The sequence below is a fragment of the Emys orbicularis genome, chromosome 2, assembly GCF_028017835.1.
Source record: "Emys orbicularis isolate rEmyOrb1 chromosome 2, rEmyOrb1.hap1, whole genome shotgun sequence".
In the NCBI taxonomy this organism is placed as follows: domain Eukaryota; kingdom Metazoa; phylum Chordata; order Testudines; family Emydidae; genus Emys; species Emys orbicularis.
Window position 1 is genome coordinate 201643339 of NC_088684.1, and position 27951 is coordinate 201671289.

The 27951-nt window shown below is 40.2% G+C and overlaps 1 protein-coding gene across 1 annotated transcript in view; it reads right to left on the reverse strand.

The window, feature by feature from the left end:
* SUGCT (succinyl-CoA:glutarate-CoA transferase) overlaps positions 1-27951 on the reverse strand; it is a 503164-nt gene that overhangs the window by 227652 nt on the left and 247561 nt on the right. Inside the window, exon 12 of the mRNA XM_065399115.1 lies at positions 24800-24902. Coding sequence (XP_065255187.1) covers positions 24800-24902 — 103 coding nt within the window. The remainder of the gene's footprint in view (positions 1-24799; positions 24903-27951) is intronic.

Sequence of the window (27951 nt, forward strand, 5' to 3'; positions counted from 1 at the left end):
ACTGCCAAAGATACTAGACACAAACACTTCGGATAAATGCAATAAGGAATCAGAAGCCCTTGAGGTAATTATAACTTTCAATCCTTGGTGTGTGACCTAGTAGTGAAAGGCGGTGAATGCATTTAGTCCCCTAAGCATGGCACTGTAGAATCTGTGAACTCCCTACAAGCACCTATCACAACTAGGTCTGTCATTATGATGGAAACGGGGGTGGGGAAGGGTCATGTGTTCAACTTTATAAAATGTGTGAGCATAACAGATCCTTCAGGAAAATGCAAGGAGGAGTGCAGGGGATGCGTGCTCTAGGTGTGTTACATAGATTCATAGATTCTAGGACTGGAAGGGACCTCGAGAGGTCATCGAGTCCAGTCCCCTGCCCTCATGGCAGGACCAAATACTGTCTAGACCATCCCTGATAGACATTTATCTAACCTACTCTTAAATATCTCCAGAGATGGAGATTCCACAACCTCCCTAGGCAGTTTATTCCAGTGTTTAACCACCCTGACAGTTAGGAACTTTTTCCTAATGTCCAACCTAAACCTCCCTTGCTGCAGTTTAAGCCCATTGCTTCTTGTTCTATCCTTAGAGGCTAAGGTGAACAAGTTTTCTCTCTCCTCCTTATGACACCCTTTTAGATACCTGAAAACTGCTATCATGTCCCCTCTCAGTCTTCTCTTTTCCAAACTAAACAAACCCAATTCTTTCAGCCTTCCTTCATAGGTCATGTTCTCAAGACTTTTAATCATTCTTGTTGCTCTTCTCTTGACCCTCTCCAATTTCTCCACATCTTTCTTGAAATGCGGTGCCCAGAACTGGACACAATACTCCAGTTGAGGCCTAACCAGCGCAGAGTAGAGCGGAAGAATGACTTCTCGTATCTTGCTCACAACACACCTGTTAATGCATCCCAGAATCATGTTTGCTTTTTTTGCAACAGCATCACACTGTTGACTCATATTTAGCTTGTGGTCCACTATAACCCCTAGATCCCTTTCTGCCGTACTCCTTCCTAGACAGTCTCTTCCCATTCTGTATGTGTGAAACTGATTGTTCCTTCCTAAGTGGAGTACTTTGCATTTGTCTTTGTTAAACTTCATCCTGTTTACCTCAGACCATTTCTCCAATTTGTCCAGATCATTTTGAATTATGACCCTATCCTCCAAAGCAGTTGCAATCCCTCCCAGTTTGGTATCATCTGCAAACTTAATAAGCGTACTTTCTATGCCAATATCTAAGTCATTGATGAAGCTATTGAACAGAGCCGGTCCCAAAACAGACCCCTGTGGAACCCCACTTGTTATACCTTTCCAGCAGGATTGGGAACCATTAATAACTACTCTCTGAGTACGGTTATCCAGCCAGTTATGCACCCACCTTATAGTAGCCCCATCTAAGTTGTATTTGCCTAGTTTATTGAAAAGAATATCATGCGAGACCATATCAAATGCCTAGTCCAGGTATACCACATCCACCGCTTCTCCCTTATCCACAAGACTCGTCATCCTATCAAAGAAAGCTATCAGACTGGTTTGACATGATTTGTTCTTTACAAATCCATGCTGGCTATTCCCTGTCACCTTACCACCTTCCAAGTGTTTGCAGATGATTTCCTTAATTACTTGCTCCATTATCTTCCCTGGCACAGAAGTTAAACTAACTGGTCTGTAGTTTCCTGGGTCGTTTCTATTTCCCTTTTTATAGATGGGCACTATATTTGCCCTTTTCCAGTCTTCTGGAATCTCTCCCGTCTCCCATGATTTTCCAAAGATAATAGCTAGAGACTCAGATACCTCCTCTATTAGCTCCTTGAGTATTCTAGGATGCATTTCATCAGGCCCTGGTGACTTGCAGGCATCTAACTTTTCTAAGTGATTTTTAACTTGTTCTTTTTTTATTTTATCTTCTAAACCTACCCCCTTCCCATTAGCATTCACTAAGTTAGTCATTCCTTCAGACTTCTCGGTGAAGACCGAAACAAAGAAGTCATTAAGCATCTCTGCCATTTCCAAGTTTCCTGTTACTGTATCTCCCTCCTCACTGAGCAGTGGGCCTACCCTGTCCTTGGTCTTCCTCTTGCTTCTAATGTATTGATAAAAAGTCTTCTCGTGTCCCTTTATTCCCGTAGCCAGTTTGAGCTCATTTTGTGCCTTTGCCATTCTAATCTTGCCCCTGCATTCCTGTGTTGTTTGCCTATATTCATCCTTTGTAATCTGTCCTAGATTCCATTTTTTTTATGACTCCTTTTTATTTTTTAGATCATGCAAGATCTTGTGGTTAAGCCAAGGAGGACTTTTGCCATATTTCCTATCTTTCCTACTCAGTGGAATAGCTTGCTTTTGAGCCCTTAATAGTGTCCCTTTGAAAAACTGCCAACTCTCCTCAGCTGTTTTTCCCCTCAGTTTTGATTCCCATGGGACCTTACCTATCAGCTCTCTGAGCTTACCAAAATCCGCCTTCCTGAAATCCATTGTCTCTATTTTGCTGTTCTCCCTTCTACCCTTCCTTAGAATTGCAAACTCTATGATTTCATGATCACTTTCACCCAAGCTGCCTTCTACTTTCAAATTCTCAACGAGTTCCTCCCTATTTGTTAGAATCAAGTCTAGAACAGCTTCCCCCCTAGTAGCTTTTTCACAGCAGCATGCAGGAGGCAGAAAGAAGCAGGATATGGGCATGCCAAGGGAGAGGCAGGGCCCAAGTATATCCAAACCATGGGTCCACTTGTACTGACTCTCATGGGGGTGCCTGCATAAGGGCTCAGAGATCCTACTTCATTTACTGGGAAGAAGTAGCCTCTACAATGTGGCTTCCCCCGTACATCAGCTTTGTATCCCATATAACTAGTAAGGCAGGTGCAAGACCCTGGATTTGCCCAAGTGCAAACATATATACTGAAACCCCATTTCAAATCAAGTGCAATAACTGTCCAGAATTGTTACAATGCACTGCAATGTGCAACTTGCAATTGCTACTATTGTGAACCTCTCTGCTCAGAGCAAAGTTATGTTAAAAAACAAACATCATTACAAGAGGGTTCCACCGCATTCCTTTGTCCAATTACATGCTGCCAATTTAGGTTTATGAGCTCTGGCAGCTGAATAATCAGGAAAAAACCCAACAAGAAAAGTGTTTTTTTTAAATATGTAATTTTTTCCTAGTTTTACACCAATCGACTTGCTCTGTCAGCTTGTTTTATTTAATAGCAATCATCATGATCCACCCATTGGGAATACACCTATATATATATGTAAGTGTGCATGCATGTTTACCTACATGCACACACACACACATAATACAGTAAAGTTAGAATACATGTGTAAACTTCAGCTGTATTTACTCATTTGTTGTAAGCACCATCCCTAATGGAAAATAGACCATGTCTCCTTCTTAAGGGGCTGATTAGGACCACATGTTTCTCTGCGTCTTATGCGTTTGAGGACTTTGCAGATATTTTCAAAACCAAATTACTAACAGTTGACTAAACTTATTTCCCCAGTGAAAACTGTTGGCTACTAACTTAGTGAATCTGAACACAACACACTTGTCCCTAAATATGCAGGTAATCACCATAGAGCCATATGTCTAAAGTGAAGGGGCAGAAGGGAGCGAGTTTCATATGTGATGGTAATATATTCTGTAGTCAAATGACTTTGTTTACCCAAGTAACCCGGTATTACATCACTTTTCCTACAGAGATAATAAAAAAAGTAATTTTTTTAAGAGACAGTTACTTAATGTGCAACTTGTCACCACTATCAGCTTCAGAATAATAAAATACATGTGGAAAATCCCTTGCAGCAAGCCTTCTGCAACACAGATTCTTCTCTAGTCTGGGTCAGAGGGTGTGTATGTCTCTGAAGGAAATGCTATCTCTTCTTCTTTCACACACCCACTCACTACAGGCCATGCAGCAGAAAGCGTTTTTGTGATTTGTCCGCTGTATGCATGGCATCAACTACTTGAATTAAGGAAAATTACTGTTGTTTCTTGGGTAGTGTCTGTGCTTTTAAAAAAAAGAACACCAAAATAAATGTATATAAATTAATAATAGTATTTACCTCTATAGCAATCTCCAACCCAGGATCATAAACTGTTTTGCACAGACAGTGAATTAAAGCTTGCATCACACCTGCCATATAGGTAAATATGATTAGCCATATTTTACAAATAAGAAAAATGAGGCACAAAGAGGTTAAATGACTTGCCAAAGGTCAGGCAGAAAACCTGTGGAAGAAGCAGGCTGTCAGAAACTAAGAAGTGGATAGTCATGCCTAGTGGTGAAGCAGCAGCAGTCAAACCTAGTGGCTGGAGCAGTGGCAGTCATGCCCAGTTGTTGGGCTGGGGACCAGAGCCAAGGTTAAAGCAGGAATAAGGAACCAAGAGCAGGCTTGGAACAAGGCAGAAGCGGGTGCAGTCTGTCAGAAAAACTAAGCAGCAGGGGACACTCCCAATGAGGTTTTAACATTGAGCAGACTAGAATGGCTGCTCTCGTTGGGAGCCGATATCCCTAGCCTTGGGGTCACCAGTTAGACCTTCACCTGTGGATGGGCTGAGCCCTGGCTGATTGACATGGAGCCCTTAGGTTTCAGGCTCCGGGATGACTCATCAGACTCAGCGCCAATGATCAGGCTCCGGCTCAAAGAGCACTCATCAGACCATAGGTGCTGGAACTAGGGGTGCTGGGGGTGCAGCAGCAGCCCATCGCTTGAAGTGGTTTCCATCATATACAGGGTTTACAGTTTGATTCAATGGCTCTCAGCACCCCCACTATACACATTGTTCCAGCACCCCTGCATCAGGATCAGAGATGATTCATTACATTGGCACTGAAGACCGAACTCCAGACCTCCTATCTATGGCTTGAACCACAGATCTTCCTTCCACTGTTAAATGGGTCACTTTTTGTGCTCACTAATGGCCTGGTCTTGCAAGGGTCTGAGCTGAGATGCTTCAAGTTCCTTTGACTTCAATGGGAAGTAATGGCGCTTGTCCTCAGGCCCTAATGTAGAGACTGAACACATTTTCTAAAGCTATGGAAATTGTTCCCTAGCATGGTAAAGGTTTCTTAGCACAGCTCTGTCAATGCAGCTCATGATTTACCTGCATAACTTCTACCACTAGTCCTGGGCTTCTTGTGTGCAGATATTGCCAACTGTGTTGAACAGGAAGCAGTAAGAAGGCCTGTTTCTCCACTCGGCTATGCCAGTAAAACTCCAGTGAAGACAATGGAATTGCATCAGCATAAAACCAGTGTAATGGAGTGAAGCATATATAAGAAATAAAGATATAGCCATACACTTGGTAATTATAAACAAGTTGTCTAATGCCTACTTAGGGATCTTCAGCTACATCTTGAAAAAGTTATTTTCCAACGTGCTCGGATATTGACAAACTCATATTGCTTTTCATTAACAAAGACTCCTTAAAACTCCTGGCAAAACACAATGATGGGCCAGCAGCCGCACAGGGGTTAATAAAAAGAGGATCCACTAGTACGTAAACCTTTTCCAGTTTGCATCTGAAAATCCTAACATAACCTTTTATGGGACAGAAGATTTTCAAGGCAGAATTCTTGAAACTACAAGATGTTAAACAGATGTACTGTCCCGTCTTCCAGGTTTACATCAGGAAAAGTGCACTTGCAGTCTGTGCATTGTAGCCCTGATTTTTTAAAAAATAAAGTATGGATGCTGCAAATAAAAAAATATCGATATTAACCACTTTTTTGGGTGGGGGACAACACATTTTAAAATAATTCTTTTTTTTTACTATCAATAGCTATTTAAGTTATGCATTTTAAAATAAGTCTTATAGTCAAGGAAACCTCTCTCTCCCTCCATGTGCTGCAGGTGCTAGCAACCTGATCCCAGATGTTTGTGCAGGGAACCATCCATTGTAGAAATAGGTAAGAATGGCAGCAGAAAGCAGAAATAAATAAAAACTGACCTCCTGACATTTCAGCTCACGTGTGCCTCTAAAATATGTGAAATATTTATAATCCTTCTCCTCCACTCCTATGCCCACTGATGGCCTCAGTTTTCACCATTGTTTGTGTTCCGCCAAAGCCCAGGGCTCGGAATGTCTGTCTTGCTACACAGATGAGCTGCACTGCTCGGTCAATCATCACAAGCTTGTACCCTTTGAAACATACAACATTCCTGCTGTATATTGTTTCTACAGACAGTGTCATATATTCCAGGCAACGCTGCATGAATTAATTCGAAGGTGCATAAGCAGATTCTCATCACAACATATACTGTATGAAAATGTATAATTTCAAACAGTTCTGAGTAATCAGCATGATATAACTGCTAGAACCCACACTGCATCATACATCAATGCTAAAAAATGACTCCATATCTCGTAACTGACATGATTGATATTATTATTAGTTATAAAGTGATGTAGAGGTACATGCCATTTTAAAAAGATTATGTAGGAAAACTAGTTCCTTGGTCCAATGACTTTAAATCCACCTCAGCTGAATACAGAACATGACAACAGTTTAGGCACCATGTTGAGACCTTAATGCATCTAGACATTAACACCCAGCCATTGTCAACAGAAAAATCAACAGAAAGTTTCACAGAAAGAGCAGAATTGAAAAGGAGAGACAGAAAGATGGTTCCTGAAGCATGGGAAGTGGAAAAAGTGTCCACAGAATCATAGAAGATTAGGGTTGGAAGAGACCTCAGGAGGTCATCTAGTCCAACCCCCTGCTCAAAGCAGGACCAACCCCAACTAAATCATCCCAGTCAGGGCTTTCTCAACCTGAAACTTAAAAACCTCTAAGGATGGAGATTCCACCACTTCCCTAGGTAACCTATTCCAGTGCTTCACCACCCTCCTAGTGAAATAGTTTTTCCTAATATCCAACCTAGACCTCCCCACTGCAACTTCAGACCATTGCTCCTTGTTCTGTCATCTGCCACCACTGAGAACAGCCTAGCTCCATCCTATTTGGAACCCCCTTTCAGGTAGTTGAAGATTGCTATCAAATACCCCCTCATTCTTCTCTTCTGCAGACTAAATAAGCCCAGTTCCCTCAGCCTCTCTTTATAAGTCATGTGCCCCAGCCCCCTAATCATTTTCGTTGCCCTCCGCTGGACTCTCTCCAATTTGTCCACATCCTTTCTGTAGTGGGGGGCCCAAAACTGGACGCAATACCCTAGTTGTGGCCTCACCAGTGCCGAATAGAGGGGAATAATCACTTCCCTCGATCTGCTGGCAATGCTCTTACTAATACAGCCCAATATGCTGTTAGCCTTCTTGGGAACAAGGACACACTCTTGACTCATACCCAGCTTCTCGTCCACTGTAATCCCCAGGTCCTTTTCTGCAGAACTGCCGCTTAGCCAGTCGCTCCCCAGCCTGTAGCAGTGCAAGGGATTCTTCCCTCCAAAGTGCAGGACTCTGCACTTGTCCTTGTTGAACCTCATCAGGTTTCTTTTGGCCCAATCCTCCAATTTGTCTAGGTCACTCTGGGTCCTATCCCTACTCTCCAGTGTATCTACCTCCCCACTCCCCAGCTTAGTGTCATCCGCAAACTTGCTGAGGGTGCGATCCATCCCATCATCCAGATCATTAATAAAGATGCTGAACAAAACTGGCTCCAGGACAGACCCCTGGGGTACTCCACTTGATACTGGCTGCCAACTAGACATGGAGCCATTGATCATCATCCATTGAGCCCAACGATCTAGCCAACTTTCTATCCACCTTATAGTCCATTCATCCAATCCATACTTTTTTAACATGCTGGCAAGAATACTGTGAGAGACCGTATCAAAAGCTGTGATAAAGTCAAGATATATCACACCCACTGCTTTCCCCATATCCACAGAGCCAGTTATCTCATCATAGAAGGCAATCAGGTTGGTCAGGCATGACTTGCCCTTGGTGAATCCATGTTGACTGTTCCTGATCACCTTCCTCTCCTCCAAGTGCTTCAAAATGGATTCGTTGAAGCCCTGCTCCATGATTTTTCCAGGGACTGAGGGGAGGCTGACCGGTCTGTAGTTCCCTGGATTCTCCTTCTTCCTTTTTTTTTAAAAATGGACGCTCTATTTGCCTTTTTCCAATCGTCTGGGACCTCCCCCGAACATCACGAGTTTTCAAAGATAATGGCCAATGGCTGCAATCACATCAGCCAACTCCCTCAGCACCCTCAGATGCATCAGATCCGACCCCATGGACTTGTGCATGTCCAGCTTTTCTAAATAGTCCTTAATCTGTTCCTTCACCACTGAGGGCTGCTCACCTCGTCTGCATACTGTGCTGCCCAGTGCAGAAGTCTGGGCGCTGACCTTGTCTGTGAAGACCAAGGCAAAAAAAGCATTGAGTACTTCAGGTTTTTCCACATCATCTGTCACTAGGTTGCCTCCCCTCTTCAATAAGGGTCCCACACTTCCCCTGACCTTCTTTTTGTAGCTAACATACCTGTAGAAACCCTTCTTGTTACCCTTCACAGCCCTTGCTAGCTGCAACTCCAATTGTGCTTTGGCCTTCCTGATTACACCCTTGCATGCTCAAGCAATATTTTTATACTCCTCCCTAGTCATCTGTCCAAGTTTCCACTTCTTGTAAGCTTCCTTTTTGTGTCCATATATGCCTAGGCACTATGGTAATGGATCCATTAAAAATACCATAATAATGACAATACCAGTTCTTATATAGTCAGAGATTAGACAAATTAGATAAGGTAGATAGATGCAATGGGAAAGAAGATGTGAAGCAAAGGCTGGGAGAAGACAGCAAGAGTTCTAGGGAGAGAGGCTTCAAGGGAGTACATAAGGAGAGAGAAGGGATTGAGGAAGAAATGAGAACAGTGTTGTAGGCGTGGTAGAGTTGTGAAAAACCCTGAAGCATATGATATGGAATATGGCTTTAAAGTGGAAGGAAATAAGCCAATGACATTCCACTTACAAAATATCACTTTCTTTTTCCAGACACACTTCCTTTTGCTTTTTATGAAAGGGAAAAACCTTATAAAATGGGCAAATCTTTTAAGCTTTGTAATCAGTGGAACTTCTCGGGATAAGCACATGCTTAAGTGCTTTGATGGATTGAGGTCAGAGTGCTGAGCACCTTGCAGGTTCAAGACCTTGGAGCTGTTCCATTTATGAAAACTAGGGCTGTTGATTAATTGCCGTTAACTCACGCAACTAACTCAAAAAAATTAATTGTGATTAAAAAAATTAATCTTGCTTAATCGCAGTGTTAAACAATAAAATACCAACTGAAAATTATTAAATATTTTTGGCTGTTTTTCTACATTTTCAAATATATTGATTTTTCTTACAACACAGAATAGAGTGTACCGTGCTCATTTTATATTATTTTTATTACAAATATTTCCACTGTAAAAATGACAAAAGAAACAGTATTTTTCAATTCACCTCATACAAGTACTATAGTGCAATCTCTTTCGTGAAAGTGGAACATACAAATGTAGATTTTTTTTGTTACATAACTGCACTCAATTAAATGTGTGACTGAACTTCTTGGGGGGCAATTGTATGATTCCTGTTCTGTTTTACCCACATTCTGCCATATATTTCATGTTATAGCAGTCTCGGATGATGACCCAACACATGTTCGTTTTAAGAACACTTTCACTGCAGATTTAACAAAATGCAAAGAAGGTACCAATGTGAGAGTTCTAAGGATAGGTACAGCACTCGACCCAAGGTTTAAGAATCTGAAGTGCCTTCCAAAATCTGAGAGGGACAAGGTGTGGAGCATGCTTTCAGATGACTTAAAAGAGCAGCACTCTGATGCGGAAACTACAGAACCCGAACCACCAGAAAAGAAAATCAACCTTCTGCTGGTGGCATCTGACTCAGATAATGAAAATGAACATGCAACACTCCGCTCTGCTTTGGATCATTATCAAGCAGAACCCGTCATCAGCATGGACGCATGTCCTCTGGAATGGTGGTTGAAGCATGAAGGGATATATGAATCTTTAGCTTCTGGCACGTAAATATCTTGCAATGCCGGCTAAAACAGTGCAATGCGAATGCCTGTTCTCACTTTCAGGTGACATTGTAAACAAGACGTGGGCAGCATTATCGCCTGAAAATTGTAACTAAACTTGTTTGTCAGAGCGATTGGCTGAGGTAGGACAGAGTGGACTTATAGGTTCTAAAATTTTACATTGTTTTGTTTTTTACAGTGCAAATATTTGTAATCAAAAATCAATATAACATGAGCACTGTACACTTTGTATTCTGTGTTGTAATTGAAATCAATATATTTGAAAATGTAGAAAACATCCAAAAATATTTAAATAAGTGGTATTCTATTATTGTTTAATCACGATTAATTTTTTTAATCATTTGACAGCCCTAATGAAAACACAAAATAATTGCACGCAGGTGGAGTTTCTAACTTGTTCTGAACAAAGCATACATAAATGGTGTAACGCCATACTTACCTTTTCCCTGACATTTGGCTCTGCTGGTAACTGAAAAACAAGAGAACATATACCAAAGTCTAAACTTTCTTCCCCCCAAGTTTGGCTGTTCCAAGAGTTTTCCCCACAAGACCGCCTCTGTCCCAGCTTCTAGTTTCCTCTGCCTCTTCTGGTCCCAACCCCTTTTATACCCGGGTTGGAGTTAACAAGATGCACCTGCCACCGTGACTCAGCTGCAATTTCCCGAGTAACTCAACAGACAGGCCCTCGATCCCTCTGCAAAGTCTTAAAGTCTGCCAGCCACCCGGTGACAGTAATAAAAGTATGAACCTTGCGAAGAAAGCAACTTAGCCCAAACTGTCGACAGCTCTTTGCGTACAAAATAGATATAAACTATAATATTTGTCTTCTCCTGCTGCTTACTGTTTAAACTTAATCTGAGGTTTCCAACCAGTTGAATTGTTATTAAAAATCAACTCCTTGATAATTGTTATAGAAAAAGTGATATTAACTGCTGCTTTCTTCCTATTACTACATATAAAAATTATTTGTTGGTAACTTTGATTATATTAAATGTAATAGATGAACATTAGACCCATCTTGACATAACAGTACAGTATACTTAGAATAAAAAAATTAAAGGTTTCTAAATATGTATTAGTTAAGTGGAGCCTGAGTCTATCAAATAAATAATTGCAAATACTTTAAAACCATGTTATTTACCTAGTACATAATAATGGCCCATTGATTAAGTATGTATTCATACTCTTTTTAATACTAATACCTAGCTCTTATATCGTATTTTTCATCAGTAGATCTCAAAGCACTTCACAATCAAGTATATTACTATGTACATAATTATTTTACACAATTAAGTATACTTCTTTATTGATATTATCAATAGACCAGACCTGTAGCATAAATCTGTATTAAGAATTATATGTATTCATCATCTGTGTAGTAACATTCTGAGCTATAGATTAACACAAATTTCCAAAACATGGAACTTCCTGTCTTGGTTCTCAGATAATTTTTAAATGTCTAAACAAAACTTTGCAATGAAAACCAAAGTTGAGACATTGAACATAATAAGGTATTAAAAATCCCCAACAGTAACAGAATTTCATCTTGACTAATGCCATTGCTACATTCTCCTATTAGATAGATGGGGAAGACCTCGGTAAGCAGCACAAATAAATGCATCTTTTGGCAGCAATGAAGAAAAGTTGATATGTTGGAGGGACTTACATGACTCGCTCACCCAGTTGATTTTGGGACATATATATCAGCAAAATGCTCCTTTGGTCTGGCCCTTGAGGGTGCTATTAGCTCAATGCAGATATATTTAGCATTTCATTTCCCTGACAATGGCTGCAATGAGGCCAGTACGGAAAAAAAAAATTGGGTGGAGTTACCCCTTAACTGAAATAACTGCCATATTGCAGCCATCTCAAATGTGGAGCCACTAAACAGAGGGAAGAGGATTTGTGTTTTCCACACATAACCTATCAAGAGATTTCAAGCAAAGAGGACATAGCGGCTTCGGGGAAAAATACAGTATATGCATTTACCTCAGGTTAGCATGCTGAAATTTTAAAAAATAGACATTTCTAAGCATGAATAATTTCTAAAATGTCTATCGATCAATGTACATCGGCCAAACTGGACAGTCCCTACGTAAAAGGATAAATGGACACAAATCAGATATTAGGAATGGCAATATACAAAAACCTGTAGGAGAACACTTCAATCTCCCTGGACACACAATAGCAGATTTAAAGGTAGCCATCCTGCAGCAAAAAAACTTCAGGACCAGACTTCAAAGAGAAACTGCTGAGCTTCAGTTCATCTGCAAATTTGACACCATCAGCTCAGGATTAAACAAAGACTGTGAATGGCTAGCCAACTACAAAAGCAGTTTCTCCTCCCTTGGTGTTCACACCTCAACTGCTAGAAGAGGGCCTCATCCCCCCTGATTGAACTAACCTCGTTATCTCTAGCCTGACTCACTCTTGCTTGCATATTTATACCTGCCTCTGGAAATTTCCATGACATGCATCCGATGAAGTGGGTATTCACCCATGAAAGCTCATGCTCCAATACGTCTGTTAGTCTATAAGGTGCCACAGGACTCTTTGCTGCTTTTATCAATCTCTATCATCACTGCAGAGATGACCACATCAGGCTACAACACATTTTCTATAAACCTTTAGATCTTTTCAGCGATAATAATGCAAATGTGATCTTTTATTGACTCCAAACTCATACAGGCTGGGGTTGCACCCTGCAGTGCTGTATTAACAGTGAAATATTTCTCAAATATGCTTTACGGTGATGAAGCAAATGAATACGTTATAGGTTTAAATTCAATTGTTTTAGTTAATAAAACCCCAGACCTCTTATACAAATTGTGCAATATGTCTTACTATATGGTTTCAGGTACAGTACTTGACAAATGTTCTAGATAAACCGTATATTATGCTTCCTTAAAAGAATGGATTTATCACATACTTATTTAATTCTGTTGTCACCTATTGTAATCCTGCCCTGATCAGTGGTCAGTAGTGACCAAAGCTATTACCATCAAAATGAATGAGAATGAGTTGGTGGTCTCAACGCAACCCCTAGTGACCACGTTTAAACTAACCACCAGCATAACTGGCAAATCTGATGGGGTCTCAGCAGAACGACATGGAGTAAACTGACAGGGGACTGAATTATTCATCCAAGCCTAAAGCAGGTCCTCCCAGGTTAGAATTGAGGCACTTTGGCAAAACAGTTTGGGGAACATTGCATTGCTGTTTCCTGTGCTGTACCATAACTGTTCTGTTCAGGTTAAATAGGAGACTTTGGTTCCCAAGGCTACCAATCAGGCCTTACACTGAATCATTCTACCTCTCAGTGTTATTGGGGTTTTTTTAATGCCTAGATCACTTAGTTCTCAAATTTACACACACACACTTTATTATTTAACATTAAGAAGGATATAATCAAATATAGGCCCCATTTCATACTTAAGTACATGACTAGTCCCATTGACTTTAATGGGACTACTTAGTTGCTTAAAGTCAGGAAGATGCTTAAATACCCTGCTGAGTTAGGCCATAGCACTGATTTTTGCCTTTAAGGGGCCAAATTGGTGGCAATTCTTTTATTTCAATTAAGTTACACTTATAGCAGGATGAGTTCCTCCTCCTCTCCTAGTGAAGAAGTGAAGGCTCATGACCACATGACTGGCACGCTCAAAATGAAGTTATTTAAAACAGCTGTGACACCTTTTCTAAATTTCCTGTATTGTGAAATGACAGCAGTGTCTGTTTCAACATTGTCTTCCAGTCAACTTGTAAAGAAATAAACCATCTCCAGATGCTCTTATTTGGTGTTTGTTTTTCCATCAGTCGTCTATAATGAGAGATCGAGAAAGCGTGTGCAGTGAGAGTGAGAGTGTTTGCATTTAGTTCTAATACAACGAGAGAACTGACAGAACTGAAAAGAAGAAAAGTTTTGCGACAGCAAATATTTCTCAAAGAACCAACAATTTGCAGTTATTTTTGCAAAGTTTTGTCATATGGGATATATCCACACATTTACTTGATTAAAAAATTGCTTCTCATTTTTTTCTTTGATTTCATTTCAATTAGAATGGCTATGTTTAGTTGATCACATTTTAATTTTTTATATGTGGGCCAGCATATTTAGGGGATAAGGACATGAAGGAATGTTATATTGATTTCCAAGTATTTTAAACTTTCATAGAAGAGATGCTGAATGTCATACTGCTTTGATTAGTATAAAGAATATTTATAACTGATGCTATTTGTAACAGACTAATTACTGGGTAGGTGGGAGCCTATCAGAAAAAAAAACGGCAGTTCAAGAAATCAGTCTTTAACTTAATGGCCAAATATATTACTGTGTGTCAAGCTACTGGACCAACACACTGCAAAAACTTAAGTGTATATTCACATTAATGGTACCTAGGAAAAGGGCATGTAACATGATGAAAAAGGAACAAGTCCTAATAAATCAATAAGTGCTTGTCACAAATACAGAAGGTTCCTAGTATGGACTGCATATTAATAAGGGTCAGTTTTGGGGGACCCAAACTCCTACAGAGGGATGGACAGGCACTGAGCCTGGGCCTTTGCATTGCAAGTTGGGTATAATCATCAATGTCTTGCACAGCTTGTAGCATCCCTTGTCTAGTCCTTCAAACTTCGGATGAGATAATGGGGGAAAATTTAGCTTTTGGAGGCAAACCCCTTTTAGCTGGCTGAAGTGCTAAGAGCTGGTCCCTCTCTTTTTTCTCTTGATACTTGGCAACCAGCTTGGGATCCACACTGTAATATCTTCAACCCAGTAACTGTTGCAGTCCTGCTTTGGACCTTTAGGAGTTAGGTTAAGTTAACAACATTACAGCCTCCATTTTTAGTCATGCTCATGTGTCTGTCTCTCCTTCCACTGTTGAGCTAGGGTCTAAACTCCTAAAATATCACCTTTGCATCTTCTTGCTCTCATGTTGCCCAAGAGGTCCCTTTCTAGTGCTACCACTGGTGGGTTTTTGTTTGCCATCCTCTTCCTAAGGCTATTTGTGAATTATGGGAATATCCCCTTTTATGGGCCATTACACATAACACGGGTATGTATGAAACGACAAACACCTAGCACAGCGTCCCCAGTGTGAGCTACAGTGCACCTCTAGCGTTGCCCTAAACATCTGAAACTCATCTGGGGCATCCCGAAGGACCCTTTAATCACTGATCAAGTGTTTGGTTTTATTTAAATGAGATTCATATCTCTTTTGTGATTTTCAGGACTCAGCTGAAAAACCCAGAAAAGGCAGCTGGAGAGTAGACACACACTATAGCCTTGTCCACACAGTTTTTGTACCATTATTTTGGTTAGGGATGTGATTTAAAAAAAAACAACAACAACAGGTAAAGCAGTACATTCTCTAGTGTGGATGCAGCTATAGCTCTATAAAGATGCCTTATTGCCAGCATATCTTATTTTACTAAATTTACGGGAATAAGCTATACCAGTATAAACACCATTATATTAGCATAATACCATCCACGTTAGGGAGCTGTAAAACTTTAATTATTCCAATTTCAAACCAATTTAGTTAAAGGAGTACAAAAACTCTTTGCAGACCAACCCTTTTTTCCCCAGAGAAGCAGCTCAGGCTATCTGTCTTCACAGGAAATTCCTGGACACAGTCTGACAATGAAATTAAGAAATAAAAAACAATGACAAACAATTACAGTTACCTGAAATCATATATTGAAAATTGGTTTTGAGCATCGAAAGCTTTTCCCTTTGATATCCGTGCAGACTCTTTCTGTCCTAACTTCACTTAATTCAGTTTGGATACACGTCTACTTCATTGTGATATTTTGAAAATGAGAAATAGAAGTTTTTCTTTACCTAACAATCAACATCCTTGTTAGGCTGATAAGCAACGTACATATTACTTTCCACAACATTTAGGGGAAAGAGTACACAGCAAGTGAAGAAAAATACTATCTCCAACTGAAATTGCTGGGGGAATTTAAGTTGGCAAATGAAACCCATATTCACCAAACTTTGATTAACTGAAATTTTGGGGGTAATTACAGCTCAGTTATGACTCCAAATTTGCACTGTATCCAAGAATGAAAATGCCAGTCAGATAAACATGCTGTTAGGAACTTCAAAGAAATTACACACCAGCAAGCACAGTTCCTTGAAAGCTCAATGGCATTGTCTTCAGTGCATTCCAAGATTGTAGGACCTTAAGTATAGACTCTTTGAAACTGACTGGCATCACTTTACTGAAGTCCAGGATTAGTGAACCACTGTGCAACCTCTCCAAAGAGACAAACCAACCAAAGGGCTTTGAAAAAGCTGTGTCGTGAGTTGCTAATGCTGGAGCATAGTGAAGAAAGACATAGTGAAGTTTTGAAAAGGTCAGTGAGACACTTCTCACTATGCTCCTGAACTGAGAACCCATAATGCAACTTTTTGAAAACCTCCTTGCAGGTTCCCTCTTTAATTTGAAAACCAGTTCACTGGAAGGTTTTTGGTGCTTCTCTGAGATCTTTTGATAAATATGCTTGAAATAAATGCTTTTTTTTAGAAATTTATGATCTTCATAAAATGGGAGTCTAAAATAGAAGGGACGGCTCTTCACAACACATGTAGGCATATGTATTACTAACACACACACACATACTTTTCAATAAGTGTGCTGTGACACTTTTGTATTTTTATGTCTGATTTTGTAAGCAAGTAGTTTATAGTGAAGTGAAATTTGGGGTACACAAGACAAATCAGACTCCCAAAAGGGGTACGGTAGTCTGAAAGGGGATACAGTAACCACTGTCCTAGAGTGTGCAGGAACCATAATTTTGTTTCAAGGGGAGTTCTATAATTCTGTTTTATTTCAGAACAGAAAGAAAACAAAAAAATTCAAATTTTTCCACAAATCAAAATTCTGGAAAAAATTGCATTTTGGGTCAATCAAAATGTTTCATTTTGATAAAATTGAAAGAGTTCATTTGGATTTCAACTGTTGACATCATACTTTATAGTGTTAAAAACTGAAATGAAAAATGATTTTGAAATGGAAAATTGAAATATTTCGTTTTGAAAAGGTCTAAATGGAATGTTTCAATCATATTGAAATGTGGGGCTTTTTCTCCAATTTTCACTTCAAAATAATTTTTTTCAAAGGCAACATGTTCACACAAAATGCTTTGCTTTTGACACAATGGCATTTTCTGGAAAAACATTCCATTGGAAAATTTCCAACCAGGTCCAATACTTAAAGAGATAAATGCAAAATTTAATTCCTCTCTTTCACTTCTCTACTAGAAATTACTTCCAGAAACACTGTATAACCTGAAGGCCTTCATCAACTGTTTTTCAGTTGCAGGAACCTCTGTATGTAAGAAATTCTCTGCAGTATTACAGACAAGAATATAATTTCACTTGACTTGAATAACCCTTAGTGGACTGCAAAACTATTTCAGTAAATATTAACCACTAAAGTGATTCAAAACATGGTCCTTAAAGTGCATCACTTTTTAAAAAACTAAACACGTTAAAATATACTTTGTTTCTTGAGTTGCTTTTTGTGTTCATAAGTTCAATTGTGGAAGCTTTTACAGATGCTAGGAAAATTTTGCCAGGACGTGTTCAAATGAAATGATTTACAGAATATGATATAGTCTAGAGGTTAATAAAACCCACCAATTTCACAGGCTTTCACAAATAATAAGATGAAAACATCAGATAATTTTCAGCTATCAAATATTTCAATTCTTAACTTTCTGTTTTTGAGGCATATTCAGCAGAATGGCTAAAGGAACTGTATTAGTCTTCTGGGACAGGAAGAATAAGGTTTCTGTAAAAATGTTAAATTAATTTTTATAGTGATGCAAACTCAGGGAAGGGTTGTTAAGGGATGGCCTTCTGCCACAGGGTGGAGTTTTGTTTTGGTATCCTTTTAGAGCTTGCAGGTGTTTGGCATGAGCTGAAATCAGAGCCAGCTGTGATATTTCAACTCTGATATTTCCCTCCCAATACTTCTCAGAAGTGATGCATCAGGATGTCTTACACCTGATGTACTCAACTTGTGTGGTATGTCTGTAACTGTTCTGCTAAAAAATACCATTTCAGGACTTTCATTTTTATTTTCTGCTCACAGCATTGATATGATAAAATGTATCAAGGAGTGTGGTTTTAAACATTAGCTAACAAATTATTAAATTGTCCATAATGCAGCCATCTTATTCTTTTTTTAAATTTCTGCCAGCCATTCGGAAAAAACAGTGGCATTGTATGGTGACTGTAAAAGACAGAACACCTAATGAAAAAAGTAAGAAGAATACTTTCATTCCCCTTATTTAATAGCCAGAGATCTTTATGCTTTCATGGCCTATCTGCAGTACGGTGCGTACCTGCTTTTGTTTTATCTTTTGGAGGAATTTGAATTGTTTCTGTTAAAAAAAAATATGTTCTCTTTTAAGTTTGTATTGTTTGGAAAACCTCAAACCACATTGTATTTCATACACATGTTCCCAAGGGTATGTTAAATAGGACCATACTCAGGTCATCCAGTAAATTTTTAAAACTTTTAAAGAATTCTTTTAATGTACTCTATGATTTTGGCCTGATTAAAAGAACATATTTTAGAAAAAGAGAACTTGAAAAAAGTCTAAATATAAAACGCTGCAAGCAGATAGCCTATACAGTATCTTTATAGGACCTTCTATAAATATACTTTTCTCTCTCTCTTTCCCTCTCATTTTTTAAGGAAAGCAAGTTGTCCCTTTAACGGGTCTTAACTGTGTGAATGTTTTCTTAACTACTGTATCAGTGACCCTAAGAGAGCAAATGCCTGTCTCTCAACCCTTTTAACCTCTGTCTCCCTCCCCCTCACATAGACACTGATTGACTTAGCAGTGAGAATGCCTGCAGTATTCATTTTAACAACACAAATGAATAAAAGATTATAATCAGTTGGGAAAAGGTAGACAACGTTTCATTCCATTCATGGAAAAAATGGATCACCTGGCGATCCAGCTTAGTCAAAAACTTCATTTTTTTGGCAGCTCAGTTAGAGTATGATTGAAGCTGTTAATGATGTTAACAAAACATCCCAGGGTCAGACAAATTGTTCTAATCTGAGTTTACAAAAGAAATTATATGGGCGTCTTTTGACCCCCATGGTTCCATGGTGGGGGAAAGATACACACCTATAGTTGATTGAATTGTATACCATTTCAGTCCTCCCTTTTAGACTTGCTTCCCTTTCCCTTCAGTCTTGCTTCCATCCCTCTTCAGTTTTACCCCATGCGCTTGGTCTTTGGCTGCTAAAGGCCTTGTGGTGCACCGTAAAGCATTTTGCAGCATTGCTAACAGCTGTGCTGGCATAACGCTTTGATGGTTGTTGACATGCACTACATTGTGAAGCCTCAGTCACCAGTGGTGTGAGCCCACATCTGATGACTGCTGCTTTATATTAAGAATGACAAAAAAACTGAAGATGGTTAGGAAACAGTGGGGATGAAAATTAATGAAACTGTTTCAAGACTTAATGTTACTGAATATATTATATTATATTATATTATATTATATTATATTATATTATATTATATTATATTATATTATATTATATTGCTATTGCTATTGCTATTGCTATTGCTATTGCTATTGCTAGTAAAAGACAGCCAGGGGAAGAACCTTCATAGCATGTGGATTCCAAAGATATCCTGGTTAGAGGTAAAGGAAAGTCTATCCACATCCAAAGGCCACTGGTTTGGGTATTGCTTTTGGTTCTCTACAATGAGGCAAAGCTAGTGAAATTTAAAAATGTGTTAGCTGATTGTGGTAAATCCTTGAGTTATAAATCTACTGCCTTTGTCTACATTTAGTGCTAAGTGGTGTTTAAAAATGTGTTTATTAACGCAAGTTAGCTAACATCTCCTAAACACAGATTTTCCTAGTCTAGGCAGATCTTGAGAGAAGATGAACAAAAAAGAATTCTTCCATTATTTCAGAGTGATCACAAAGTCCTTATACTGTATATCGTCATATATCTGATACTTTGGCTATGATTATGGTATGGTCTTGTTGGGAAATATCTTCTATTCCTGTTATAAATGGGATTTGGGAGTGTGGGGGATATATGGATTACAGAACCTGAGCGATTGGTGGATTTTCTGTTCTACCCAGTCCCAGTCCACTGTAGTGCTTTTTGTAGTGCAGGAAGTGAATTGACAAGATGGTCTATGAAAGGGTAAAGTTGTTGTTGAAGAGTGAGAATGTGTATAGTATATTGGTGGTTTATGCAGACACATGGCTGCTGCTGAAACACAAGGACAGTGATTGGATGCACAGGTGAAAACTGACATCCCAGAATAAAGGGATAGGTGCAAATTCATTAACTTTTTCCTTGAACTGGCCCTAAACTTCTGAGTCCAAGTCAATTTTGAGATATTGGATCAGGAAGGGCAATGGAGGACCCATCTGCAGATGTTTGAAGTACTCGCCACAAAAATATAAAGTGCAATTAAAAATCTAAACAAAATAGCCGACACAAATAGAAGACTGAGTTTACTGCTCTCCACATTGGTCCTTTCTCTTGTATTCACCTCTCAGAGAGATAATGGTGTAGAAAGTATCAGAGGGGTAGCCGTGTTAGTCTGAATATGTAAAAAGCAATAGAGGGTCCTGTGGCACCTTTAAGACTAACAGAAGTATTGGGAGCATACGCTTTCGTGGGTAAGAACCTCACTTCTTCAGATGCAAGTAATGGAAATTTCCAGAGGCAGGTATAAATCAGTATGGAGATAACGAGGTTAGTTCAATCAGGGAGGGTGAGGTGCTCTGCTAGCAGTTGAGGTGTGAACACCAAGGGAGGAGAGTGGCCTGTAGAATTTGGTATTGGAGAGTTGTCTGGCAGCCTCCTTCTGGTAGTCAGACCTGTTCATCCAATACCAAATTCTACAGGCCACTTTCCTCAGATCCCACTGAGGAATACACTAAGAAACTGCACCATCTACTCAGGACACTCCCTACACTAACACAGGAACAAATCAACATACCCTTAGAGCCCCGACCGGGGTTATTCTATCTACTACCCAGGATCCACAAACCTGGAAATCCTGGACGCCCCATCATCTCGGGCATTGGCACTCTCACTGAAGGACTGTCTGGATATGTGGACTTCCTACTCAGACCCTACGCCACCAGCACTCCCAGCTATCTCCGTGACACCACAGATTTCCTGAGAAAATTACAATGCATTGGTGACCTCCCAGAAATCACCATCCTAGCCACTATGGATGTAGAGGCTCTCTACACAAACATCCCACACACAGATGGAATACAAGCTGTCAGGAACAGTATCCCTGATGATGACACAGCACAACTTATTGCTGAGCTCTGTGACTTTATCCTCACGCACAATTATTTCAAATTTGGTGACAATATATACCTCCAGACCAGTGGCACCGCTATGGGCACCCGCATGGCCCCACAATATGCCAACATTTTTATGGCTGGCCTGGAACAATGCTTCCTCAGCTCTCGTCCACTCACGCCCCTTCTCTACCTATGCTACATTGATGACATCTTCATCATCTGGACCCATGGGAAGGAGACCCTGGAAGAATTCCACCATGATTTCAACAGCTTCCACCCCACCATCAACCTCAGCCTGGACCAATCTACACGGGAGGTCCACTTCCTAGACACCACCGTACAAATAAGCGATGGCCACGTTAACACCACCCTATACCACCCCACCGACCGCTACGCCTACCTTCATGCCTCCAGCTTCCACCCCGGACACACCCCACATGATCCATCGTCTACAGCCAAGCGCTGAGGTACAACCGCATCTGCTCCAACGCCTCAGACAGAGACCAACACCTACAAGATCTTCACCAAGCATTCTCAAAACTACGATACCCACACAAGGAAATAAAGAAACAAATCAACAGAGCCAGACGTGTACCCAGAAGCCTCCTGCTACAAGACAGGCCCAAAAAAGAAACCAACAGAACTCCACTGGCCATCACCTAGAGTCCTCAGCTTAAACCTCTCCAACGCATCATCAGTGATCTACAACCCATCCTGGACAATGATCCCTCACTTTCACAGACCTTGGGAGGCAGGCCAGTCCTCGCCCACAGACAACCCGCCAACCTTAAGCATATTCTCACCAGCAACCACGCACCGCACCATAACAACTCTAACTCAGGAACCAACCCATGCAACAAACCTCGATGCCAACTCTGCCCACATATCTACACCAGCAACTCCATCACAGGACCTAACCAGATCAGCTACAACATCACCGGCTCATTCACTTGCACGTCCACCAATGTTATATATGCCATCATGTGCCAGCAATGCCCCTCTGCTATGTACATTGGCCAAACTGGACAGTCACTACGCAAGAGGATAAATGGACATAAATCAGATATCAGGAATGGCAATATACAAAAACCTGTAAGAGAACACTTCAACCTCCCTGGCCACACAATAGCAGATGTAAAGGTAGCCATCTTACAGCAAAAAAACTTCAGGACCAGACTCCAAAGAGAAACTGCTGAGCTCCAGTTCATTTGCAAATTTGACACCATCAGATCAGGATTAAACAAAGCCTGTGAATGGCTATCCAACTACAGAAGCAGTTTCTCCTCCCTTGGTGTTCACACCTCAACTGCTAGCAGAGCACCTCACCCTCCCTGATTGAACTAACCTCGTTATCTCCATACTGATTTATACCTGCCTCTGGAAATTTCCATTACTTGCATCTGAAGAAGTGAGGTTCTTACCCACGAAAGCTTATGCTCCCAATACTTCTGTTAGTCTTAAAGGTGCCACAGGACCCTCTGTTGCTTTTTAATGGTGTAGAAAGTATATCTAACCCAGTGATGTGATGCTAATATTTCAACAAGGGATTCTAGCACACATTTCTTTCCATAACTATATGATAAACCCTGAGTTCCAGGGAAAAGGGGCTATTCACTTGTTTTTCCATTTGAGCACAAGCATTTTCTCAGAACTATAAATCAGGGAGGGAGATAACGCCATTTACTAAACAAACCCATTAAGCTGCACTTCACTAGAAATGCTTACATTTTGTTCCAGGAAGTGATGAGAACAGAGTGATAGTGCAATAATGAGTCCAGAGGAGTGTGTAGAAGGGACACAATTTTTCAGGAAGTTCTATGAGGGAAGTTGGGAAGAAGCATGCTCCTTAATGGGAGAACAATTTGAAAAAACCAGGCAATTAGTGCAATCTGGTCCATTTCAAAGGCAAAGGCATCACTATGTGTCCCATGGTAGAGATGATTTAAAAGTATCCAGAGGGAAGGCAAACTTTGTCAGAAGCAGGGAAACTATCACAGTCCTCCCTTCAATTTGGTATGCAGTTTTCAGCAGGGGCACTTTAGTGATACTTTCCCCCCTCACCCCACTTTCAACACATCATCGCTTTAACCTCTAAAACATCCTCTCTCTCAGATTGTCATTGACTTTTTTTAATTTTGTGGCGCACTGAACAAAAAGTGCAGGATCTCCTTTTCAGTATCACCCTATGTATAACCCCCCAACCAACTAACCCCTGAGTAAAATAAAGCCTTCTGCAATGTAGTGTACAAAACCCAAGCTTAATCCCTGTGAAAATTATGAAGTGAGAAAGTTGGCCTGGTTATCCTCCATAGGCAAAGTCAGCATGGTGCTACCACATTTCAAGGAATAACAGTGCATTAATCTACCAAAACCTCCACTCTTATGCAGCAGTAGCTTTATAAATGCAGGCCCCTGATATACAATAAATGTGTTCCTTTATCACACATTCATTTTCTGTTCTTTTATTCTTGTGCACAGTCTTGGTATATATACTATACAGTCTATACACTGGTGCACAACAGATATTACATACAGAACAGATTCATTTATTTCAGTAGTCAATCCTATTTTACAATTTTTAGTGATGCATTTTGATTCCTTGAACACTCTCATTCCTTTATCAGATATTTGATTCCGAGGATGTTCACTGTGCATACATTTGCACTCAAGTAGATGTATAGTCTTTATGGAACAGGTTTATTCCAGCATCAGGAATTCATTTAAATGAGATTCACTGAGTAGCAGAACAGGTGCAAAATATAGCCTGTTAACTTTGTTTGACACAACTGGTTGAGCTGGCGAGAGAACAATCAACCCAACAAGCTCCAATGGGAAAATCAGTGCAGTGCCCAGCTTTCATAAGTTTATGGGCATAAGAAGGTAAGAATATTTTAACCAAATGTATGGTATCTGTTATGAATAAAGAAACATTTAACTTTGTGAAATACTAAAAGCAAAAGACAAATTCCTCTTAGTTCTTGGGAGTTCCTAGCCAAGAAATGGCTCAAAATATTTCTGCATCATATTTTCATTCAACTGTATTCAAAGCTTGATAATTTTTATCAATATACTTTGTAGTTACACCTACTATAAAGACTAAGATGATTGCTTGTGAGAGTGAAGAATTATTTTCCCGCACTGCAGTATTTGCCTAGAAAAATGTTGCCCTCCTGTCCTCTGAAGAACAGATATTGACCACTGATGAGAGCAAGATACTGTACAAGACTTGATGTACCAATGGCCTAATGCAATATGAAAAAGGCTATATTTCCAAAAGTGCACTCCATTTTAGGGTCAGCAGTTAATGATCGTTCGTAATTATACCATGTTACTAGCCTCATACTCAACATAAATGACTTGAATCACATTTTTATAGGTAGTTGAAAGCTGGTGTGGAGGAAAGCAATTGTTATTGAATATTTGTAAAACACGTTACTAATATATCACAAAGGCTCTGTGAGAACTGACCTGAGGATCCGAGAATACTTGCTGCATACTGTTGATTGGACCATATGGAACACCACTACCTTCAAAGAGTTCAAGCCATTTGGTGGTCATTTTTTCTGAAAACCTAGGAACAAACAAGGAGCATGTGGTTTAAACTCTCCGTTTCAGATTCCAAAGAATGCAGAGCACCCCCACCCGCCCTTACTGATTTCTTCCCAGGCAGTCAATAATACAACAAAAATGTGCTGCATGTGTTCTTTGGAAATGCAAAGACTAAGCCTTAGGGCAAAGATCATGGTTAGACTGACTTATAATTCTATCTGATTGTCTGATGCAATCCAGCAACGATGCAAACCAAAATTATCAACATTTCCAAATATGGATCAATGGGTTTCCTTGAGTCCTTAATTACAGTAATGTGCTTCACATTTTATTTATTTATTTAACAACAAAAGAATAGACATGATGTGGGTAAGAGTCTAATGTACGAAAGTGTCTTATTTTTGATCATAACGATCACTGATTTAAAGCAGTACAATGTTTTTCCTCCATTACATTTGAAACATATGTCAGACTTAACAAAACACAATTGTTGGTCAGATAACAACATCAACTACATATTTATTTGCTGTACGATTATATAATCTGTCCTCAGGACATCCGGTTGAGCATGTGTGTGCTCTGCTTATCCTATGTAATCCAAAATTCCCAAGTCTTTTTATAGCATTTGTAAAGCTTAGCTCATTTCCTTGAAAGCATTCAATTTTCAGAGAGTCGGAAGTCCTTCTCTCTACCGTATTTCCCTCCTGAGATACTTGCATCCTATTTCCATAAGTGCAATTCTATTTCTTGTCTGCGAGGCAGAGTTACCGGTGTCCTGACAGTACAAACGGTCCTGAAGCAAAGGCAGTAACTAGCAAGTATAAGATGATATTTTGTATTGGTTTCTGGATTTCTGAAGCAGAAATGAACTGACATGGATTCCACCTCTTAAATTTCCTGAAGATACATAACATGATTGTCTGCCAAGATACTGGCCAGGTTTAAAACCATTGAGGGGAGGCAATTGGCATACTAGATTCAAACACATGAAGGAACTGACATGTAGTATATTTCCTGTTAAGTTTTCCTGCATAACTGACATTCTCTATTTCACCATTTCCAAGTTCCTGAAGTCTAATAATCAACAACATTAATAACACTAAATTTTAGTTCAAGAATGCACTGTTCCCAAACATCTCTGGATGTCTAATAAAAATGTTAAAACAAATATTTAACACAAAGGCTATAGAGACAAAACTATATCAGAGTCAAAGAGACCCTATGGATAACTTGTACACATTACTTGTATTTTCATGTATAGTCTGTAACTGGCTGCAAAGTATTTTGTGATACTTTGGAATGAAAATGCTAGGGAGATAAGCTATGCTGCAATGTTCTGTATTGCATATTGGAAATGTGCCTATCCTAGCTTCACTTACATTTCTCTTTTCTGTACAGAAGGGGTTTTACCCAATTTTCATGAAGTAAATTTAATTTATGCTACAGGCAGCGATAATTATCCAACATTAAGGTGAAATTTACCCTGGTGCACAAGGCATTTGCATTTCAAAGCAGTGAGACAAAAGGTGTACCATAACTAGAGTTCTTCAAGATGTTTTTTCCGATGGGTACTTCATGCCAGGATCTGCATGTGCCCATTCTCATTTAATGGGAGATGCTGTCAACAGTGTCCACACCTGCACCCTACACATCATCTTCATTTTCTGGTACAAGAGTATATAGGGAGGGATGGACCCACCACCACTCCAGTTCCTTCTCAACCGTGAAGCCTTCTTGGGAAATCTAGGTTTCTTTCTGGGAAGTTCGATGAACATGGTTTGATAAATGGGCAGGACCATTGAGCTGTTTGAGACTTGCTGTATTTCCTTTTTGTCACAGGTGTGTAGACGCCAAGGCATTGAGCAAGTCTTTGGTGGGAGTAGAGGGACCCATCGAAGAACCACTGAAGAGCTTCAGGCCTTCAAAGGGAAAGTCCTCCACAGTTGTTTTGTATTTCCCAGGGAAGGCTGGAGGATTGCAGCCAAGATACTCAATGCATGGACTATGGTGGTAGCCACAGAGGGCAAAGCTGTGACAGCGATGCTAAGTGAGGCCTGAAGGGAAGCCTTGACAATCATCTGACCTTCTGTGATGAGATCCTGAAACTGCTCCCTCTGGTCTTGTGGCAGATGTTCAGCAAAATGAGAAAATGTGAAATAATTTGTAAAGTCATATTTTCCCATTGAGGACTAATAGCTGGCCACCATGAATTGCAGAGCAGCCAAAAAGTAGTTTTTGCTGCCAAGAAAGTCTATGCATTTAAGTTGCTTGTGAGAAGGGGGTGATCAAGACCAATACTGTCTAGTTGTTACATTAAGTGCATCGATGACCAAAGGGTTAGAGGTAGGATGGGAGAAAGGATACTCTGAACCCTAGAAAGAATATAGTATTTTTTAATCAGTCTGCTTACAAGTGAGTGGTAGGGTCACTGGTGTTTGCCACACCAAAGGGGCTGGTGCTAACAGACATGGAAGGGCACGGCAATCTTCTCCTGGGGGAAAGTATGTAAAATGTTCAGCAAATAATGTTGATCTTCTCCAACAGGATCTGTAAGGATCTGAGGTCTTGAAACATCTTGAAATCATCCCAAAGGATGGCGGGGTGTGTGGGCAGGCATAACAGCCTCATCCGGTGAGGAACAGGATTTGTACAATGGTGGTGTCTCCTCCTCTGCGCCTAGCTCCTGCTGTTCTGGAGATTCTTCCTGTGGAAGGTGGCCCGCTGACAGTGGCTGTTGTTCTTGATCGGACCTCTTGCATGAGAGCACACTATATAACTGTTCTCATAGAGGTCCCACGGGTTCCAAAAAGCCCACTGGACTGGATTATAAGGAACAGGGCTGGACCCCGGAGAGCCCTTGCCAGGGTTGATGGGCCAGTCATCCGCTGGTGGTCTCTTCCTCAAGACACATCTCAAGGGAAGAAGGCTAGAAGAGAAAGATGGTGGAAACCTGTACGGACACATCTGAGTCAGAGGAAGTATCCTCACTTGCGTCCAGTGGAGGAGCAAGAGGCATCAGTACAAGGGGTCACGTCACTACTGGAAGCCAGGGAGGGACCAATAACTGCACA